Below are 22,143 nucleotides of genomic sequence, written 5' to 3'. Positions count from 1 at the left end.
CTGTGGTTCGCTGTCGTCATCCCCCACCCCTTTGGGGGCCCTGGAATGTTGGGTGTCGGATGTCCCGCGTGGAGGCAAACCCATAGACCCCGACACCTCAGGCTGAGGTGCCGCCTCGGTGGCCTCCGTGTTTTACTTTATTTTGTGTACTCTCACGACGTGTCTCTGTTCCTGCACCTTTAACTCGGTGGTTGTCCTTTTCCACCTCCGTCCCTGCCCTCTCACCCTGGGGACTGTAAACCGCTGGAAGGGGGGGAGCCAAGGCCTCCAGCCCCTAGCAGAAGGGGAGGGGAAATGGCCTTTGTGGTGGTCCGTGGCTCCGTCTGGCCGAGGATGGAGTTTTGGACCTGACAAGGAGGTGAACCTGGCTCCCAGGGGAGGCAGGAAGATGTCGCACCACAGAGCCCACTTACTGGGCTGAGTCCTGGTCATTCCCCCTGCTCCGCTGCCCGCCTCGGTGCCGCCGGAAGTCTCTTGCGTGGGACTTGTGCGCTCCGGGTCCCGCCCCATCCCCCGCCACGGGCCCGTCCTTGTGGGTCCACTCCCACTGTGACAGGCGGCTCAGCCCTGGGCAGGTGGGTCTGGGTCCTAGGGAGGCACCTGATAACTAAATACCTTTCTCTCCTGCCCATTCCCTCTTCCTGTCCGGTCGTGGGACCCCTTCAGCCCGGAGGGGCCTGGGGCCAGGACTTGGAGTCACGTGGCTGCATGGGCCCCTCCCCAGGGCGCCTCATCCCGAGGCGTGGGGCGGGGCGGGGCGGGGCGGCGTCCTCATCCCTAGGCTGTTTCCTCCCATTCAGGTTGGACCGCTTTGGAGGTTCTGGGCCCTGCTGGGAAAAGCTGAAGAGGCAGAGAGAAAAGCACAGGTCCCTGTTCACCCCGCGGCCGCTGCCGTCACTCTAAGAAAGGGACTGGGGGCCCTCAGGTGGTCGGAGTGTTTGGAATCCTCTGAATCCGGGGTGAAAGTCTTGCAACAGGAATAAAACTTTACGTCAGAGCTTCCCGGAGCCCTCCTGAATCCACCACGCTCATTTGAAATTCAGAACTCAACCAAATCCTGTCACATGTCCAGCACAGGGTCTGACAATCCTGATGCCAGCCCTTCTCCCCTCCCCTGGCAGGGGGCACCTGGAGACACTGCGGAACCAGGAACCAGATCGACCGGTGGCTGGAGTGATCCATAGTCTATTGGACACACCAGGCCTGTGAAGTAGATGGGTTGTTGTTTAGTTGCCAAGTCCTGTAAGGCTCTTTTGCAGCCCCATGGACCGTAGCCCACCAGGCTTCTCTGTCCTTGGGATTTCCCAGGCACGAATACTGGAGTGGGTTGCCATTTTCTTCTCCAGAGGATCGTTTCAACCCAGGGATCAAACCTGGGTCTCCTGCTTGGCAGGTGAATTCTTTACCAATGAGCCACCAGGGAAACTGAAGTATAATAGATGGGTGATATTAATAAACAATAAAAAGCCATCTCTTGGAGAAACTGAGACTCAGAAAAACTTATTAGCCAAAGTCACACAGGTGGTAACAGAACTAAGGCTGGAAAGGTAACCCTGGATCCTGTGATCTTCCCTAAACACCACGGTGAGGAGTGAGGACATGGAAACCCCATCTCAGATCTGACCACCAGCTGGCCCTTCAGCTGCCAACACGTGTCCATTCTCTCCCCTTTAAGCCCGGATGGTCTCACGTGCCCTGGACTGTCGTCTATAGTACCTTTGCTTACATTCTGATGGTTTTACCAACAGTACTCACCCTTACACAGTGCCGGTTGAGACTCATGAAGTAGGCTTTGTAACCGTTATTGATTCTGACCTTTGACTGGAACCATGCTGCTAGCAGGTTAGTTTTTCCTGTTTGGCAGCTTTCAAGAAGAGGTAGGTGAAGTTTTTTCACACTCACCTCAAGGTTTGGCCACTGCTTCTCCCCCCACTCTCCTATCCATCCTCCTCAGGCTGTCCAGCTCACATACAGCCTCCATTTGTACTGTTTACCCTTTGGTTTGCTTTTCACTGTTTATTCCTCACTTGTCTGCCATCCTCTGTTCATCCTCTCCTACCTCTGCCCAGAGCCCTTCAACTAGAGGGATCACTTCCTGCCCCATCTTTTCCCATCTCATCCCATACAGGTACCCAGTATAAAACCAGGACCTAGCATAGTCTCCGACTCTCCCAAGACCTGACCTAAAGCAGAAGCCAAAGACTCAAATGCCTAACAGGGGACAGAAAAAATTCTGAAGAAGAGAATGCACTTCCAGCTTACCAGGGCCATCACTGCTCAGGCCAGGGTGACAGCAAGTTGCAATGTTTCAAGAAAAGCCAAGTCTTAAGTGTTTTTACAGTCTCTCCTAATTTTAAAATGTTCAATCTCATTTCAAAAAAACTGTGTGTGGGCCAACCAGACAAACCTGCAGTCCAAATGTGTTCTGGGTGGAGCCCCCTCCCTGCAGAGGCTGGCGGTGGGGGTGATCAGTTTGCTGACCTTCAGGAAGAACAATGGTTACCAAGGGAGCGCCAGCGGAGACACCCAGCCAGGGATGCTAGAGGGACAAGGTGCCCTCTGGACCCCTCTCCCCTCCTCCCAGCCGGGGACTGAGCTGATGCTTCTGGGCTGGAAGGAGAGCTCTGACTTCCAGCAAAGCCCAGCGCCCACACCCAGGACACACTGTGACAATAGGCACTGCACCCCAGGTGGTCATCCCCACCTGCATGCTGCAGAGGAGCCTGTCGGGGATCAATGTTTATTTTCATTTCAAGTCCACTGTACTTCAGTTTAAAAATGCGTCTTTCCCCCCTTTTCACTATTGTTTGCCTCCTCTAAAGCGCTTAGAGAAGTGGGAATTAGATGTCAAGATGTGGAAATGTTCTCAAAGTGCTGTGCATCTGTTTAAGAGTCTGAAAGTAAAATCTGGGTGGGGCTCAGGAATAAAGGGAGACAGACCCTTCAGATGTGGTGGAGAGGAAGGCAGTGCTGGGTTCCATGGTTGAAGAGCGGTCATCGTCCCGTATCACGAAAGTGCCTACATTTATTGAGTGCTTGCTATAAGCAGACATTTTTCTGTGGATGACTTCTTTTCACCCTCATAAAGATTTCACTGAGAGTAAGCATCGTTATCTTTTAGTTTCTAGATGAGGAACTGGGCTTCAGAGAGATTGAGTCACTTGGCCAAGGTCACGTGGCCAACAAGTTTAGCAGAACTGGATTCTGGCCCAGGTCTGAGTCTGAGTCCAGACTCTGAACTCTTATCCATCACCCAGGTAGTGCCCTTCTCTGGTGAGCTGCCTGGTTCTCCTGGCACTGCAATGTCCCTGGAACCTAGCATGTGTTTGTTGAAGAGATAGGTGACCACTCATCATATCACATAATCCCAGTAGCTAGTGACTCAACACATATTTGCTGAGCTAGCACTCTGGGCCAGCACTGTGCAAAGTGCTCTGGAAGCAGCATGGAATAAAGCGAAGGCCTGGCCCTCAGTCTAGAGACTGGAGACAGACAGCAATGCACACAGGTAAGATAGCTTCTGGTGGAAGTAAATGCGAGAAGAGAATACATGGTAGCCAGTGGGAGGATGGGAGGGGGGGGGTGAGAGGTGTTTTAACTGTGCTCACCTGAGGCCTCATAAAGAACCTGCGCATTGGGAGGAGTCGGCTCATGGAAAGTCTCCGAAGGAAAGTTCTAAGAAGACCAAATGCTAGCACTCAAGAAACAGCTTGAAAAAAAAAAAAAAAAAGAAACGGTTTGTCCAAAGGATGCTCACTCCCCAACAGCTGGGGGAGGAGGCGCAGGGTGGGGGCAGGAGATGGAGTCAAAGAGGCAGGCAGAGGGCCAGGTCAGGCAGGACCCTGCAGGCTGCGGTCTAGAGTTTGATCTCCAGTGTAAAAGGTCCCCGTGTCGTGGGGAAGGAAGGCTGCAGGAGGACAGGGGGGGTGGGGGGGGCCGGTCAGGTGGTGGCAGGTCCAGGCAGGAGGTGATGTAGCAGCAGACACAGAGAGAGGGGCGTGTTCCAGATGCTTTTGGGGAGGAGAAGGTAACAGCACTAAGTAGATGGACTATGGAGTGTGAAGGGGAGAGGGGTATCAAGGATTTTTCCATGAGGAGCTGGAAAAATAGTGGTGCTATTTACTGAGATGGGGAGAACTTGGGGAGAAAGAGATTTGGCAAGTAGGAAGACTCTGTAGCTCTATTTTGACTCCATTAAAATGAAGACACCTCTTATCCAAATGGAGACGGTGAATCGTCAGGTCCTTCAGAGCTCAGGAAAGAAGCTGGGGCTGGAGGTCAGATTGGCTCTAGGAGTTGTCAGTATGTGTGTACACATGTATATATGAAACGATGGATATATACACACACCGCATACGTGTATGTATACACACACATGGGCACACACATGTTCACGAGTAGTGTACATAGTAAAGTCTGGGACTGGGTCAGAGCCCTGGGGCGCACGACGGGGCTGGCGGGGAAGAGGAGAAGCCAAGGACAGAGCCTGGGAGGGAAGAGTCGGTGGCAAGAGCTGAGCCGGGCAGCGTGTGGAGCAGGAGGAGGCTGAGGGAGAGAGGAGGGGGAGTGTGAGAAGAAGCGGCTGATCCAGGGCCACAGAGCTTCCAGCACGGCCGCGGAGGGAGTGGGCAGGGCTTGGAAGGGACATTTCTTCGGGGGGGGGGGGGGCTGCTGTTTTACCCACCGGATGACGGTCGGCGTCCTTTAGACGCCCAGTAGGGCAAGAAGCGTGGGTAGACGGCAGGGGGAAAGAGCGCCCTCGCGGGGCAAGAGCAGGGAGCCGGCCGCCCAGGGCAGGAGGGACCCGTCCGGGCCTCTCAGACGAGCGCAGTCGTCGGGTGAGCCCCGGCCGGGTGTCCCCCTGACGATGTAGCAGCTGGCCGGGACACAGAGCAGCATCACAGAGGGAGCCTAACTCAGGCTGGAGCACCGGGGGCGGGGCCTAGTTTGCGGGTGCCAGGTCCTCCAGCACCCCAGCTCCTCTCTCTCCTGCTCGTCCAGGAGCCTGACCCTCTCAGGGCTGCAAGAGCGCTGTGCCCCACGCACCCTGACCCCCTGGGCGGCCAGTGAGTGACAGGTAACAGGTAACAGGGGGAGTGACAGGTAACCTGCGCACCGGGGCAGCGGGAACAGCGCTGGTCACTTGAGGGTGAATTCCTCCGGCTGTCGTTGTAAAACCTTTGATTCAATATATGTATCCATGTACTTATGGTCCATGAAAAAGAAGCCTATTTCTATCACATGTACTGATTTGTATCTGAATTACCCATCAGGCTAAAAGTCCTGGCTTAAGAAAACCAGGTAAGAAAAGTTAAAGCCTTCCTGCTGTATGTAAGTACTGTTTTTATAACTCTTATCAAAAAGCTAAATGGTTAAGGGAGAAAAGCATGGTAACCTCTACCAAAATACTAAAGTGGCAGGGAGCCATGAAAATGGGGGAAATTAGAGAATATTGTAGCCTTGGGAGCATCATAATTACTGATGACGATTTCTTTTCTTTTGTGTACTGACTGCAGAGAAACGATCAAGCGTGGGAGACAAGGTATGTTAAAGCCTTTCTTCTGATCATTTAGAAACAATCAGAAAAGCACATTCTCTCTGGAGAAAAGACACAGACAGGGAAAAAGCAGCATACGAGTGCTCTGGAGGCTGAGCCAGTCTAAATTCCTGCAGCCCATCACTCCCGAAAGGATTTTTCTTTCACTCTGAGTTAACAGAATTATGTTCTAATCGAGGTCTGTGAATAAGATTAAGGGTTGGAATAAATTAAGGACGTCCTTTACAAAAAGTAGGAAAGGCATCAAATTGCTTAGCACTTAGCAACACTTCAAGTTCAGCTATTTTAATAAATAGTTTGACTTTTGTTTAAAAAAGTAGGAGTGGGTGGTAGCCATCTGTTTTCTAAGATAAACGGGCTTCACCAATGAAGGCCCAGCAGACCGTGATCACTGGAGCAGGGAAAACTCGGAGAATTGGAATCTCCAGACAGAACTGCAGAGAGAGGGCGGCAGAGGGCCCGGGGCCGGTGGGCCCGGCTCAGACGGAGGGCAGGCGTGGGGAGTGAGTGAGCAGTGGACAGAGGGTGGGGAGGGGCGGGCCTGCGGGGGACGGTGAGGCGTGGACGGGGGAGCACCCTGCCAGCCTGCCGCCCTCTCGCCCAGGAGCCGCCATGCACTGCCCCCTCGGGCGCTGCTGCATCGTCTCAGTGGGCCTCGGGGTCCTGTGGCTCCTGTTCACGCTGGACGTCCCCAGGGGAGCTGAAGACGACCAGGCCAGGATGGCTGTCAAGGTCCAGGTAGCGGCCGTGCCCTCGCTGCGCGGGTTCGGGGTGGGGGGGTGTGGACGGCGCTCGCCCCTCTCACGGGAGAGCAGGAGGCTCCAAGGGATGGGTGTGGACCTGGCGGGACGCACTGGTCCATAGAGAAGCTGATTCCCCGCCCCCCACCCCCATATTGGTTAAGGTAAGGAAGACAGCAAGTACTGCGTGAGCCCTGGATACTCTGGCCAGTGGTCAGACGTCCTGATACCGTGCTGGGCTCGCTCTGGGGGCAGTGAGCCACTCTTTCCCTGGAGGAGCTCTGGGGAGACCACTATCGGTAAAGCCCATGCTTTCTATGTCAGGAGGACCAGGTGTTGCCTCTGCCAGTACCCCAGGAGGACAGCTACAGGAGAAGGAAGGACCTGGGACCACTAGAAGACTGGCAGAACCTCACCTCCAAATACCTGGAAAAACTCCAGCAGAGAAAGAAGAGTGAGTTCCAAGGATGGGAGTGGGTACCCTGGGAGTAAGAGAGTCAAGAGGAGGAGGGGAGGGGCTCCCTGGTGTCCAGCGGTGAAGACTCTGCGAGTCCACTGCAGGGGGCGCGGGCTCTGTCCCTGCCCAGGGCACCAAGATCCTGAATGCCATGTGGTGTGGCCAAAATAGAGGGAAAGAGGAAGAAGGTGGGGACTCAGAGAGAAGAGACAGGGAGACGAGAGGGCAGGGTGGCCGGGCATCCGCGGGCTGGGCAGAGAGTCCTTTCCCCGTCAGGGCACCTGGTCTCAGGGATGAGGAGCAAGGAGGGGGAGATAAAGTGGCTGCTCCTGGAAGACAGTCTGAAAGCACCTGGGAGGAGGGGGCCCTTCGGTCGGCACAGCCCGACTAGCCCAGATCGCAGCTCAGGGGTGCCGGGACCTCTGGAGCCACGCCGGCAGATTCAGAGCTGAAGCGGGGCTCGGGCTCCTGGCTTCCAGGAGAGGAGCTCCTTCCAGGAGACCTTCGTTAAAGGAGAGCTTTGTGAAGATGAGCTAGGTAAAATCAGAAGGAATGACAGTAAATGTAAAAGCTAATGTGTGTACTGAGCACTTAAACCACAGGCAGCAAAACCCGGGCTCCAGGAAGCCTCGGAGCCGCGGGGAGCAGCGCCCTGGCCCTTTGGCATGCACACCAGGCTCCCGGTGACGGTGTCCAAACGCAGAGCCCAGGTGGGGGCCGCGCTCCCCACAGCCAGGGCCTGCACCCCACTCGGGGGTGGGAAACGGGAGCGGGGGAGGGGGGCGTGCGCGAGCCGGCGCCCCGCCCTTGACGCGCCACTTGCCTCCCCAGCGTGGCTGACGGTGGGCGTCTCCTCGCGGCCCCGGCCCGGGCCGGAGCCCAGCGGCCTCCTCTCCACGCTGCTCTCGCTGTTCCGCGCCACCTCGAAGGTGGAGCAGAAGCGCCTCACGGTGCTGGTCCACCTGGCGGGCGCCGACCCCGCCTGGCTCGGGGAGACCGTCCTGAGCATTTCCAGCCTCTTCAGCCCGCAGATCTTGGCGGGGCAGCTGCTGCTGATCCACGCCCCTCCAGACGCCTACCCGCCCGCGGGCGCCGGCCGGGAGCCCTACTCCGAGCAGAACGTGGATCACGCCTTCCTCATGAGCTCTGCCTCGAAGCTCTCGGAGTACTTCCTGCTGCTGGAGGACAACGCCTTCTGCGCCCCCAACTTCATCAGCCACGTACAGTGGAAGGTGGACACGCTGCGGTCTCAGCCCTGGGTCTTCCTGGAGTTCGCCAACCTGGGCGTCCTGGGCAAGCTCTTCCGCAACGGCGACCTGCCGACGCTGGCTCACTTCCTGCTCCTCTTCTACCGGGAGAAGCCCCTCAACAGGCTGCTCGCCCACTTCCGCGTCCTCCTGGCCCAGAAGGACCCCATCCTGTGCACGCCCTTCCTCTTCTACCACAGGGCCACCTACTACCCCCTGAACGACAGGCAGGAGGCCTCGGGCACACACAGGAAGAGCCCATACGCCCCTGACAACCCGCCGGCAGCCGCCTTCACCGACATGAAGGTGTTTGAGGTCCACTTCCCCTGGGAGGCCTACACTCTGGACGAGTCCTTCTTCTGGACCCACAGCGTGAACGCCGGCAACCACCTGACCGTCATCCTGAACCAGCCGGCCGACCTGAGGAGGGTGCAGGTGCTGACAGGCACCATTGTGGATGGCAAGTACGCTCTGGAGAAGGGGCAGGTGGAGCTGGGCTACGGGCCCGAGGGCACGCCGCAGCGCTGCTCCAGCTTCGTCCTGCTGGGCCGCCTCCTGGAGGGGCAGCTGGATCAGGAGGTCGTGCCCAGGTCCGTGGGGTACCAGGTGAGCTGCGTGAGGCTGCTGGCGAACGCCAACCAGACAGGCGGGCTCATCGTCAGGCACATTTACCTCTGGGAGGAGCATGCCAGAGGTGCGGGCCACTTGGGATGAGGACAGACCAGGAAGGCAATGAAACATTAAAATCTTGCAGTCATTCTAGCCTGAGTGATCTGGGGGCGGGGCGGGGCGTGCCAGGGAATGAGGGGCAGAGAGGGAAGACACTCTGGTGCCAACAAGACGCTCCACCTGCTCCTTCCTTTTTCTATCCAGACAAGGGACTCTTTCAGGCTCTCTTTTCCTGGGTCAGATGTAGCTTAGCCCAATTTGGGACAAGGCCCTGGTCGCTCCCAGAACCTTTCTGTTCCTGGGGTGCTGAGGTCAGCACAAGGACAGGGTGATGGTGTGTGTTCTCCCACCTGGAGGGGAGGGGTAGCCGGAGGGGAAATCATGGCCGGGCCCTGGAATTCACACAGCAGAAGCTAAGAAAGGGTTTCTCATGAGAAGTCAAACTCCCCAAGGCTCTGGAGTTCACAGACACATGCGCAGCAGTGAAATGAAGCCCCTGACCCCGTCTTCCTAAGCTGTTCTGTGGCGCCAGCCCAGTTCCTTCCTTCCCTCACAAACGACTGCGGAACGAACAGTTTGCCACCAAAGCATCACCTTCTCCTCGGTGCTCATGTCTCACCCCCACACCAGCTTCTGCATCCCAGCGCTGCTGAGACTCCTCCCTGTTCATAACGAGAAAAATAGTCAAACCTAGAGGGGTTTCCAGATCTCATTCTCCTTAACTCTCTGAAGCAATACACAGGACAACTTAAGTCTCCTTCTTGACGCCTGGGATTCGTCCATTCATCAGACTTACTGAATCCCTACTATGTTCCGTGTTTCCCAGGTGGCGCTGATGGTAAAGAACTCACCTGCCAATGCAGGAGACTATGAGAGTCGGGTTGCGGGTTCAGTCCCTGGGTCAGGAAGAGCCCCTAGAGGAGGGCGTGGCAACCCGCCCCAGTATTCTAGGCTGGAGAATCCCACGGAGAGAGGAGCCTGGCGGGCTACAGTCCATGGGGTCTCACAGAGTCGGACATGACTGAAGGGACTTAGCAGGCTCACTCTACTATGTTCCAGGGACCAAAGGAGCTCCTCTTGGGTTTAAGAAGTACAGGACCCCAACTTCATTGGGAGCTTAGGAAAGGCTTTCTGGAAGTCACGACATCTAAACCTGACCTACCAGATTTTCAGAGAAGAAAGCCAGGTGTTGAGGAAGGTTCAGGAAGATTTTCAAGTAAAAGAAATAGCATGTAGGGAAGTGGGCCAGAAGTGAGAAGGAGCTTGGCTCATTGGGGAAATCCACTCATTTAATGGGGCTGGAAGTGGAGGGCGCGCTGGAGTAGGAGTGAGGCAGAAGCTGCTGCAGCGGCGGGACTGAGAAAGCCAGTTTACAGAAGGCCGTGGGCAGTTCAGTGGGGGCAGGGGTGGTCTCTGTGCTGGGACGAACGATGCAGTGCTGGGACAGCTGCATGTCCACGTGCCGGGGGGCCAGCTGTGGCTCCTGCCTCACATTACATTAAAGGTGAACCCAGAATAGATCTAGACCCAGACGGAAGAGCTAAAAACTAAAAAACTCTTAGAAGAAAACAGAAGAAAAAGTGTAAATCATTGTGACCTTGGATTAGGCGATAGATTCTTAGATAGCACCAAAAGCACAATTCACCAAAGGATAAATAAATTGGTGGTCGTGGTTGGTGGTTTAGTCATTAAATCGTGTCCGACTCTTGGGACCCCATGGATTGTAGCCCGCCAGGCTCCTCTCTTCATGGGATTTCCCAGGCAAGAACACTGGAGTGGGTTGCCATTTCCTTTTCCAGGGGATGTTCCCAACCCAGGGATCGAACCCACGTCTCCCGCATTGCAGGTGAATTCTTTACCAACTGAGCTACCAGGGAAGCCCCAAATAAATTGGACTCTATCAAAATTAAAAACTTTATGGCTCACGGGATACTGTCAAGGTAGTGATAAGATGACCCACAGAATGGAAGAAACATCTGCAAATCATATCTGATGAGAGATGGATATCCAGAATATATAAAGAAAGCTCACACACAATAATAAACAGACAAATAACACAATTAAAATTGGGCAAAGGATTTGAATAGACATTTCTCTGAAAAAGATACACAAAGGGCCAACAAGCAAGTGAAAAGGCACTCATGGCTAGTCATCAGGGAAATGCAAATCAAAACCATATTGAAACGCCACTTTACGCCCACCAGGATGGCTATTTAAAAAACAGGAAATACATGTTGGTGAGGTGTGGAGAGACTGGAGCCTCACACGTGCTATTGGTGGTGGTTGGTCGTTCAATCGTGTCTGACTCTTTGCGGCCCCAAGCACTGCAGCACGCCGGGCCTCCCTGTCCATCACCAACTCCCGGAGTCCACCCAAACTCATGTCCATCGAGTCGGTGATGCCATCCAGCCATCTCATCCTCTGTCGTCCCCTTCTCCTCCTGCCCTCAATCTTTCCCAGCATCAGGGTCTTTTCACATGAGTCAGCTCTGTGCATCAGGTGGCCAAAGTATTGGAGCTCCAGCTTCAGCATCAGTCCTCCCAGTGAGTATTCAGGGCTGATCTCCTTCAGGACTAACAGGCTGATCTCCTTGCACCCAAGGGACTCTCAAGAGTCTTCTCCAACACCATAGCACATGCATGCTTAGCAGAGTTGTAAAACGGGGCAGCCGCTTTGGAAAATGTTTTAACAATTCTCAAAATGTTAGAGTTACCATATGATCCAGCAGTTTCACTCCTATGTCCGCATGTACTTAAGAAAATAAAAACCTACATCCACACAAGGGCTTTCACATGAATGGTCATGGCAACATGGTGATAACCCAAATGTGGAGACAATCCAAAAGTCCATCCCTGATGAACGGGTGAGTGACACGCAGTGTATCGTATGATGAGATAACTGCTCAGCCAGGAGAAGGGCTGGAACACTGACACGGGCTGCCGCACGCAGGAGCCTTTAAGACACTGTGCGGCATCAAGGAAACCAGTCACAAAGGCCAGAGGGCTTACGGCTCCACTTGTGTGAGATGCCCGCAGTAAGCAAGTCCAGAGGGACGTGTGTCTGCAGGTGAGGAAAAGCTGGCTGAGGCAGTGGTTGCGCTCTGTGAACATACTGGGAACCACTGAATTGTATACTTTAAGAAGAGTGACCTGTGGGGTATGTGAATGATGTCTCAACAAAGCAGTTCCTTGTTTAAAGCTGTAGAAGCCAGGGAAAGGGTTTGGAGTATGCTGGCGGCAGCAGGTCACAGAGCGCTTCTGAGCAGGAGAGGAAGCGGCTGTGGGTGCTTCGGGGAGGTCACCCCAGGCACCCCAGCGGGGTAGCTGGAGGGGGTCAGGATGGGGAAGCCCATGAGCACTAACAAGACGGGGACTTCCCTGGCAGTCCAGTGGCTGAGACTCCACACTCGCAGCGCGGGGGGCCCAGGCTCGGTCCCCGCTCAGGGAGCTAGATCCCACATGCCACGGCAGCGTTCACACACTGTTACTGAAACACAGAAAAAGGACCCCACATGCTGCAGTGAAGACCCAGCACAGCAAAACAAGGAAATGCGCACAAGCAAACGTCAAGAAAACCAACAAGACACGAGGGGTCTCAGTGCGGGCCGGGCACCCCGGCCCCTTCTCCCTCCCCGTCAGCCTTCTTTTCCACGGTAAATCAGAAACTAATCTGTTTTCCACATACCTCTCTGACTACTCACCATGGTCTCTGTCCCGGCCGCTGTTTCTCCAGCCATCCCTGAGCGGGGGACAGTTCCAGGGCTCTCTGCCACCTCTTCCTTCCGCCTTCAGTCAGGGTCAGAGCCGCACCTGAGGGAACGTTCAGGCACCGCCCAGGTCCATCATCCTTGGGGGTCTCCAGCCCGAGCCTCCACGTCCCTCGTCCAGCAGAAGACGCCGCCCTCCACCTGGCTTTAACTGGCACCTCAGCCCAGCATGTCTGAGATAAAATTCTTCAGCTTTTGTCTGTTTCTGACGATGGTTACCTTACCTACGTAAACTCACAATCCTAAAATGGGGCTTGGAAAAAATGGTCCGTAAGCTGCTTACAGCAGGATCCCCTGGAATTGCTCATTGAAAGTGATTTTGCCCAGCCCGGCTCGTCCTCCAGTCAGAGTGCTTCAACAGTGGGCCTCTGCTTCCCCCGCCTCGCCCTGGCCGGCCCCCCAGCCCCGGGTCAGCCTCTCAGACCGGCCGCTGTACGTCAGGCCGCAGGCAGCCCCTGTCACTCCCCAAGAGGCGCTGGGGAGCCTCGGGAGGGGCTGAGGGGAGGCTGCACGGGGGCGGCAGCCGGCAGCGGAGGGAAGCGTGTGAGCAAGGGCCCCGCGGCTCCCGAGGCCTCCTGGCCTGACAGCGTCCCCGGGGTCCAGGGCCATCACATGGCCGTCCCGGGGAGAGACCTGTCAGAGCGGGAAGGAGCGCAGGAAGGCGGGAGGCCTCCACGGCCGCGCTCCCGCCAGCGGAGACGGGGTGTCTCCTCCTCTTGCTGGCCGGCTGCTCTGGGGCCCGGCTGGACTTCCCGGACACCCCGTCATCACCCCGAGCCTGAGGATACAGGGCAGTCGGCTCCCTGCGGCCTCCATGCCGGGGGCAGGAGAACTGGGGGGTCCGACCTCTGGGGTCCCAAGTGGTCTCTCCTGTAGGATGCAGACACTCAGGGCCGCTGAGAAAGTGAGTGGGGTCCATGTGTGTGAGGACCCGGGACTCGCAAGAGCCCCTCGCGTTGGGTCCTGCTACCTGCGGGTCCCCGGGGCACTCCCGCCTGCAGCCCCTCCCTGGTGTCACCACCGCCCCTGGGCTCTTCCCCACCACCTCCACCCTGGCTGGCTCTGCATCGGGGCCTGCCCTGCCGCCCGCCAGGCTGGCATGCCCATCGCCACGTGCTCCCTGAGCCTCAAGGGCCCCGGACTGCGCTTTCTGCCCCGGGAACTGCCTGGCTGTGCCTGCACCCTCGACCCCAGGCCTCGCGGGGCGCACGGCAGGCCCTCCTCCGTGAGCCTGAAGTCCCCGCTGCACCGTCTGCCCATGCCCTGTCCCCACCACGCCCTGCCTGGACACCGGGCTGGCCTGCCGCCCCTCCCTCTCCCCTTCCTCACACATGTCCTGTCTGCTCTCTGCTCTCGTGACCCCAGAAGACCACGGTCTGTTACCCTCTCAGCTCGGCTTCAGGGTTGGGCTCTTCTAGGCATGCTTGGGGTAACCTGTCAGCCAACCTCCCGGCTCTCCCGGCCCTCCCGCCAACCCAGGAGCAGGGACTGTCCAGGCTGGAAATCAGTTTCCTCACCTCGCCAAAGAGCCGAGACCGCAGGGGACTCGCTGCCTAAGTGTCAGGCTGTCACGGGCTTCAGTAGGCGGTCAGCGCGATACATCTGTTCACCTTCCAGCCCACTGGGGGCCTCATCGGGGTCCCTGGAGCTCAGAGTGGGCCTGCCCGCCTCCTTTCCACCCACACGCTGGCCTGTAAGATCAGGGGTGGTGCCGGGACCTCTGACCCGAGTTCCACGGGGCGCTGCGGCAGCAGGGGGCACGCGCCCACGCAGGGCTCCTGTGAGGCTGTGTCCGAGGCAGGGACCCCCTTCTTGGCTTCCAGGAGTGAGCCCCGCTCTTTCTCAGCTTGTGGGTTGAGATAGGGACGGTGGGACTGGAGGCAGGCCCAGAGCCTTTGGAGGAGGGCATGGGGACCTGCAGGGCTGGTAGGTCCATAAACTCGGGGCCTTAGGGGCCCCTGGCCACCGGGCTCGGGTTCAATCCCTAACACATCCAGGCCTTAAGCCTGGGTGCCTCCAGGCCCTGGCTTCTGTTCACCCTCTGGAAGCGGTCCTCTATGAATGAAGGCTCCCACTGCTGGAGAGAGGGGCCCTGGGAACCACTGGCTTGGCAGAGGCGGGGGTGTCCAGCCACCTTATGGAAGGCAGGGGCGAGTACCCTGCCTGGGGGGCCGTGAGCCAAGCCGTGGGGTGGCTGCTGGCACTAGACCCTGCGGGGGTCACTCAGCCAGAGCCAAGGGCCACGGGCCCGTCACTGACACTTTGCTCGTCCGGTTGGAGGCCCTGCCGCCAAGAGCCAGCCCCACCCGTCACTGCAGTAAAACGTCTGGGCCTCACTGCCAGCTGCCTGGCTGGGAACAAGGACAGGGCCCTGTCTGAGGCTGAGGAAGGGCCCCCTCCGACGGACCGCCAAGCTGCAGGGGGCTCAGGCGGGATGAGGGTATGGCCAGGAGGCCCTGAGGGGCGCGTTGTGTGTGGGGGGCGGGGTGGGGTGTGCAGCCAAGCCTGGGCTCTCGCGGACCGTCGCGTGGCTCCAGACACTGGGAAGAGTGGCGAGAGGTCTTGGCTGGGCAAGTTGGGATCATGAACCATCTAGAACAAGTGTCTTCAAAAGACCTAGATTTGGGGGAAAGGAAGCGCCTCGGGGAAGCGCAGAGTCGGCACAGAGGCTCATTGCGCACAGGGGGGCGATGCAAGGAGGCGCTCCGACCAGGCCCTGGGGGGCCCTGCTGACAGGCCAGCCTCGCGCCCAGGACCCAGTCCGGGAACTTAATCCTCATCTCAGACCTTGGTTGTGGGTCCACTGTTTCCATCTGTTTTTTAAGTAATTTGTTAATTAATTTTTTGATGTGGACCATTTTTAAGTCTTAATTGAATTGTTACAATATTGCTCCTGTTTTATGCTTTTGGGGTTTTGACCGCAGGGCACGTGGGATCCCAGCTCCCCGACCAGGAATTGAGTCTGCAGCCTCTGCCCTGGAAGGAGTGGTCGTAACCTCCAGACTGAGGAAGCCCTGCGGCTCAGGTTGCAGTCGGGAACAGGCCCAGTGACTCGACGGGGCACTCAGTGCTGAAGCAGCAAATCTGGGACCCACGTGTGGCCAATCCGGCTTCAGAGTCTGCACTCTCAACCCTGAATGACGCAGCTGGACATCCACACGGTCCCTCACACCTCTGCAGGGCCTTAACCCCTGACCCTGCTGGGTTCCTCTCTAGAAGAGATGATTGAATGGGCTGGGGTCAGCCGCCTCCTGCCGCGTGGAATCCCGCGTGCCCCTCCTGGGAGAGGCCGCCGCTGCCCCACCTTGCCTGGAAGAACCTCATTCAGCCCCCCTTCAGCTGTGCCCGCATAGCCTGGTCCCTGCGTCCTCCTCCAGGGAGACGTGCCCTCAGCTCACAGACAGGAGGGGACAGAGGAGAGAAGCCCCTCTGGGGCGAGAGCATGGGGGGGCACGCTGCTCTTTGGGGGGCCCCGCCAGGCCCTTCTGAGCAGGCGTTAAGTCACCAGCTCCGTCTCCCGGGGGTGACGAGCCAACTGCACTGCAAGGAGGGGGATGAGGTATCAGGAACACAGGGGTGATCGCCCTTTATGACCTCCCCTTGAACCGTAACCCCCAGACTCGAGGTCTCGGGGGTCACTGCCCTCCTCTGCCCACAAACAGGCACCCTGTGCTTGGGAGGGTGCCGAGCAGCACCATGGCCTCTGCCCACCACGTGTCGGAACCTGCCCGTCCCCACCAGCCCGACAACCCAGGAGGCCCCACAGTGTCACTGCAGGCTGACAGCCGCTGCTCAGGGGATAGGCTCTCCCCGAGCGCGGGCACATGAAGACTTCATGCAGAAGGAAGTTCAACCCTTTTGTTCCCCACTGGTTCCCTGTAGTGTCTAGAATAATCCGTGGCACGCAGAAATGCTGGAGGAGTATTTGAAAGAGAAGTGCATGCACAGCCAAGGTCTTCCAGCTCTTGACTCTTTTCTCCAGCTCCCTCTCTTCCAGTTTCAGCTGTAGTCGGCTGGACTCAGCATCACCTGAGCAGAAACGCGCCCGTGTTGCCCACACCTTTGCCGACCCCCGGCTCTGCCTCCAACACCCGCCACCTCCAGCGTCTGGCTCCCAGAAGCCTGCCCTCGGCCGGGTGGGGCCCCTGTGCCCTCCACGCGCATCTGCACCTTTCTCACCCCAGCTCCACGGAGCTTTAAGGAGGGGAGAAGGGAACAGGGAGGGTCCCATGGTGGGCAGAAGGCCCCGGCACAGCGCTGACCTGTCGCAGCTTCTCTCCAGGGAGAATGGGGGGACACGTCAGAGGAGGAAGACTGTTGAAAGCGTCACAGAGAACAGTTCTCAGCCACTCTGGGCAGAGAGAGCCTGAACCAGGCACTGCCTCCCACCCCGCCACAACCCTCCATGCACAGGGCCCCTCGCCTTCCCATAGTCCCATCACCAGGACTAATGCCCTGTCTCCTGTCCTGGATCACGGGCAGGCGAGTCACCAGGCCTGCAGGGAGCCGACTTCCCACACGGCTCCAGGGCGGGTCAGGTACGAAGGGTGAGGAGGGTATGGGGGAAAGTCCCCTGAGTTCAGACTCTGCTGTGGCTCCAGCCCCACGGCAGCAGCTTTGCAGACCCTGCCCGCCAGGGACGGCTCAGGTCGTGCCCTGGGCAGAGCAGCGGCAGGCTGCAGGTGTCCCTGGCTCAGGACACAACTCCAAAGGCAACGCTTTCTCTTTCCGTCCTCACCCCACCAAGGGCTCTGTAGTTTGAAGGGAACCTGGGGGACTTCCCTGGGGGTCCAGTGGCTGAAACTCTGAGCTCCCAACGCAGGGGGCCCTGGGAGGGAACTAGATCCCACATGCGGCGACTAAAGATGCCACCTGCCACATCAAAGATCGAAGCATTCTTTCTGCACCTACGACCTGGCACAGCTAAGTGAATTAACAGGAATAAATAAATGGAACCTGTGCAAGTTTCTCCCTGGGAAAGGACTTGGCCCATGTGGGGCTTGGAGGTGGTCCAGCACAGACTTAACAGATTCTCCCTGATTATTTAAAAAAACACAAAAACGATGGGGGGTAGGAACAGAGCCTGGCTCACTCTACTCCACTCTGGGACCACTAGGGGAGGAAGTGGCGGCTGTGAGTTTGTGCAGATGAGCCTCGCAGCTCGCTCTGTCCACCGCTGACTGACTCACTGTCTGGCACCAAAGCGCAGGAGGGCTCAGCTCGGGCTCCTTCTGGCTGCCTGGGCTCCTGTGTGGTGACGGCTGGTCCCTCCCTGATGCTCCGAATAGAACTGCTAACAGGTGTGAATTCATGCACGCAGCTGGAGAAGGCAACGGCACCCCACCCCAGTACTCTTGCCTGGAAAATCCCACGGACAGAGGAGCCTGGTAGGCTGCAGTCCATGGGGTCGCTAAGATTCGGACACGACTGAGCGACTTCGATTTCACTTTTCACTTTCATGCATTGGAGAGCGAAATGGCAACCCACTCCAGTGTTCTTGCCTGGAGAATCCCAGGGACGGCGAAGCCTGGTGGGCTGCCGTCTATGGGGTCGCACAGAGTCGGACACGACTGAAGCGACTTAGCAGCAGCAGCAGCAGGAAAAAGGCACAGGCAGGAAGAGAGCAGAGAGTGCCAAATGCCAGTGCCCAGTGAAATCCCAGCAGAGCAGGCTGGACGGACCCACTGGACACAGACCCAGATCCCTGAGGAGGTGCTGGGCAGGTTTCTGTGACCGCCCCGCTTCCTCTCGGACCTTAACTGCCCCTCTACCCCGAGGGTCCTAGAGGGGCCAGGAAGTTAAAAGGTTCTCAAGTAGAAAGTCAAAGCTCTAGCAGGGAGACTCTGTTCCCTAAAAGGGAAAGGGGTGCAGGTAAGGAAGGCCCAGGCCTGGGCTGGAGCTGGGCGTAAGACTAAGACAAACCAGTAAAGTTGAGGGCCTTGTCGAGCGGGGACCAGCAGACCTCTGCCCTCAGACCTGCAGGGACAGAGGAGGCTGGGGGCCAGACCCGCCACCTGATGGACAGCTCCTCTGGGGGCACCATGGGGTTCTCGGGGCGGCTGGGCACCATCCTCTCGGCAAACCGCTCCCAGGGGCAATCAAGCAGGGCTCACAGCCGCTCAGTGGTGGGCGCACACACACACACTGAGTCTAGAAGTGTGTCCGGAAATCAGAGCAGGAAGACCCAGGCCCACACCCCAGACCCCCACCTTGGGGCCACTCCTGTCTCGCCGTGAGAGCCTCGCAAGCCGCCTCGACCCTGGGCTGTGCCGGAAGGGCATCCGGTCCAGCCTGTAGTTCCTGTTGGGCCTTTTTGCTGAGAACACACTGATCTCAGACCGCAGGCAGCTGGACTCTCAAACAGTGGTTCTGTTGCAGGAAAGGGGACAGGGCTCTTGTCTAACACTCGGAAATGAATTGTCTGAGGAGGCACATCTGCTGACAAAGCAAGAGATTTATTGGGAAAGGGCGTCGGGTGGAGAGCAGGAGGGGAAGGGAACCCAGAACTGCTCTGCCACGCGGCTCAAAGTCCCGGGTTTTATGGTGATGGGATTAGTTTCCGGGTTGTCTTTAGGCAATCATTCTGACTCAGAGTCCTTCCCGGTGGTGCACGCCTTGTTCAGCCAAGATGGATGCCAGAGAGGATTCTGGGAAGTGGTCGGACATGTGGTGTCTCCTTTTGACCTTTCCCAAACTCTTCCAGTTGGTGGAGGCTTATTAGTTCCGTGTTCCTTACCAGGACCTCCTGTCATAAAATAACTCATGCAGATGGTTACTATGGTGCCTGACCAGGGTGGGCAGTTTCAATCACTGTGCTTCCCCTAACAGTTCCTTTCTCTGTGGGAATGCCTTTGAGGATAAAAAGCTATGGGCCTTCTTGCCCAAGAGGCTCACAGGCACTTTATAATGATTTCAGGGGCTCACTGTTTGGGATCCTGGCTCTGGGACCCCATACGGTAGCAAGGCACCGGGTGGAGCCCTGGTAAGGCTCGCTGCCGGACTGGAGGGCACAGGCCTGGCCTCCACTGAGCTCTGGTGCCGCCAGGAGGGGGGACACACTCCCAGCAGCTGCAATCAGAGCCCCGAGGTGGCGTGGCTTGCCTCTCCTTCGGGCCGATCCAGGGCCCTGAACACTCGTGGGGGCCAGTCCTCCACTGGCCCCCCGCGGGCGGAGGCGCCTCTGCTTTACCTTGGAAGGAGGCAAGGACGCTGAAAGATTGAGACAGCCTCTGCCTGGCAGAACCCCACTTACTGACAATACACACACGTACCAGATCATTGTGCTATGCGCCTGAGACCGATAGGTTGTCTACTGTGTATTGGCAAAAATAAATTTTAAAAAAGAAAAGCAAAAAAGAAAGAAAAACAGCTGTTATTCAAATTGATGACTAACACAGAACACCCTCCGTTTAAGGAAGACCTAAGCCTGGGGGTGCTCCAGGTCCCCAGGTCACCCAGGAGGAGACAGTGTCAGGACAATCCCCCTGAAGGGGCAGCACGTGCTGCTGGCTCCCAGCCGGCCTGTACCCTGGGTCTTGGGGCCTAGGGCAGGGGTCGGGCTGAACTGGAGAAGGGGCCAGAAGGTAAGTGGGAGACCCTCCCAACTGGAAAGCCGTGCTCAGGCGTCTAAGAACAAGGAGAGCATTGAGGCTGATTCCTCCCACCTGCTGGGCTAGACACACATCAGAGTCAGAGGAGGCTGCAAGAGAGGTCAGGCGGCAACGTGAGGTGCCAACTCAGGACAGGGCCGGCGGCTCAGGCTTCTACCCCCAGATCACGGCAGCCCCAGGGCAAGCGGTGGACGCCGCCAGCAGCAGCCACAGCCCACACCTGGGCTTCCAGTGCTTCCACACGTGTCCAGCCTCCCAGGCCAGAGAGCAGGCTGCGGACATGCGGATGTCCTGCAGGTGCCGCAGGCGCGTGTCCACTCACCAGCGTCCGGTGGATCCAGCGCTGGCTGCAGCATCCCCTTCCCCCATGCAGGGGCCGGGCGCAGAGCAGCTGTGTCTTCCTCGCCAGATGCCAGTGGCTCAGGCTGGGTGCCTGTAGGAGCCAATTCCTACCCCATCTGGGAGGGAGGCCAGGCCTCATTCCCCGCCCCCCAGGACCCAGGCGCAGCCCACAGCAGGGTGTCAGGGGCCTGAGGCCCACGTCTAAGCAGTCCTGCCTGCTGCCTGGCCAGTGAGGGGCGACGGGCCCCTCCCTCTGCTCACAGACACCTCGTCCTACTTTAGGGGCTCCTGACTGACTTTCCATCGGGATAAGAACACACGCTGGTGCAGAAAACCCAGGCCACAGCTTAACACCTACAACACATCTTCAGAGAGCCGGGAAGGGGTTGTCAGGAACAGGAGACTGGGAGGGGGTCCGAGAGGCTGAAGAGGTGGCCGGGGCTCAGGTCAGGCTGAGCAGGGACCCGCGAGCACCCTCAGGAGTCTGAGGGGCAGGCGAGGAAGTCCAGGTCCAGCTTTTAATCCGCTGTCCTCCGCAGCCTCCGTTCTTGGTGTGACCCCCACTCAGGAAACAGTTTCCCAGGGCCCTCCTGAACAGTCTCACAGATGCTCGATGTCCCGCCCCCACCCCCACCCCCCAGTTCCAGGAGCGTCTCCCACAAGCGGAGCTCCTCTGGTGGGGGGGGGACCCCAAGCACCCGCTGTCCCAGGACCAAGAGCTCCAGGCCTCTGGCCAGCGGCAGCTCCGCGCTGCGGCGCCGGCCTCACTGAAGGTGCTGCGGTCCTCCTCCCGCGTCCCCAGGCCGCATCGCCGGGTGCGGTCCCCTCGGGCGGGCCCCTCGCCCCCCACTCTGAGGTCCTCAGGGCTCCGAGTCCCCAGGGGCTGGGGCTCGCCAAGACCAAGAAGCCAGCCCCGTCCGGCCAGCCCTGCAGGTGGGGCGGCGTAGCGCTCCTAGCCCGGCCCTCGGCGAGGGGGCTCCGCGCCAGGACCCGGGCCCTTCGAGCCCCGGAGCTGGGCGGCTGTGAAAGCTCGTCCACAGCGCCCCCTGCCGGCGGGCGGCCCCGCAGCGCGGACGAGCTAGTCCGGGTGAGGGCAGCTGGGGCCACCGCGCCGGCAGAGGGCGCACCGGCCCGCCGGCCCCGAGCTCCCGCCCCGCCGCCAGGGGGCGCCGGCCGGCCGTGCGCCGGTTCGAGGCGCCTGGGCTCTTCTTCCCGCGGAGGGGCTTCACGCCCGGGGCCCAGACGGCGGAGACAGCGGCGCCTCTGACCACGGGCCGGAGCGCAGAGGGGCCGGCCCCGAGCCGGACAGGCCCGCAGGGCCCCGAGCCGCACTAGCCGCCCCCCGCGGACCCGACCGCGCCCTGAGAGGCCTGGAAACACGCGCGCTCCCCCGGAGCCGCCCCGCTCGCCCCGGGCCGCGTCCTGTCCGCCAGCCTGCCGTCCGCCCGCCTGGCTGAGGGCGTGAAGCCCTGGGAAGGGGCTCCGGGCCGCTCCTGCCTCAGGTCTTCACACAGGGGCCACCGCGGGCCTGGCGGGAAGGTGCGTCGCCGGGCGGTGGCGCCCGCTTGAGGCTCGCTTCGCAACCGGCGGAGAGCGAGAGCCGCCTGAGGAGAACGGGGTCGGCGGTTCGACGGCGGCGCAGAGCGGGGCAGCCGGGTGCGGCCGAGGGGTCCTGCTGCAGTCCAGGGAGGGCGGTGCCCGGAGAGCGGGGCCAGGCCGCCCGGCAGCCCAGCGGACCTGCGGCCCGACCGGGAA

At 58.9% G+C, this 22,143-nt stretch overlaps 1 protein-coding gene across 1 annotated transcript; it reads left to right on the top strand.

Annotated features, from left to right (window-relative positions):
- The first annotated feature begins 4,973 nt into the window (after window positions 1-4,973).
- Window positions 4,974-8,758, top strand: LOC122708116 (alpha-1,3-mannosyl-glycoprotein 4-beta-N-acetylglucosaminyltransferase-like protein MGAT4E). Its single transcript, XM_043924237.1, has 6 exons — window positions 4,974-5,077; window positions 5,274-5,301; window positions 5,517-5,542; window positions 6,162-6,295; window positions 6,622-6,751; window positions 7,586-8,758. The coding sequence occupies exons 4-6, from the start codon at window positions 6,170-6,172 to the stop codon at window positions 8,713-8,715; spliced, it is 1,386 nt and encodes a 461-aa protein (XP_043780172.1). The 5' UTR covers window positions 4,974-5,077; window positions 5,274-5,301; window positions 5,517-5,542; window positions 6,162-6,169; the 3' UTR covers window positions 8,716-8,758.
- The last annotated feature ends 13,385 nt before the right edge of the window (window positions 8,759-22,143 follow it).

Source organism: Cervus elaphus, chromosome 14, assembly GCF_910594005.1.
Source record: "Cervus elaphus chromosome 14, mCerEla1.1, whole genome shotgun sequence".
Taxonomy (NCBI): domain Eukaryota; kingdom Metazoa; phylum Chordata; class Mammalia; order Artiodactyla; family Cervidae; genus Cervus; species Cervus elaphus.
The sequence above is the reverse complement of the archived record's forward strand: the minus strand, read 5'-3'. Positions and strand labels throughout refer to the sequence as shown.

Bases quoted from the DNA above. Each gene is read 5' to 3' on its own strand.
- LOC122708116 (XM_043924237.1), top strand. From the start codon at position 6,170: ATGCACTGCCCCCTCGGGCGCTGCTGCATCGTCTCAGTGGGCCTCGGG. The intron at 6,296-6,621 runs GTAGCGGCCGTG...TTTCTATGTCAG, and splicing joins GGATGGCTGTCAAGGTCCAG to GAGGACCAGGTGTTGCCTCT. The intron at 6,752-7,585 runs GTGAGTTCCAAG...TTGCCTCCCCAG, and splicing joins ACTCCAGCAGAGAAAGAAGA to CGTGGCTGACGGTGGGCGTC.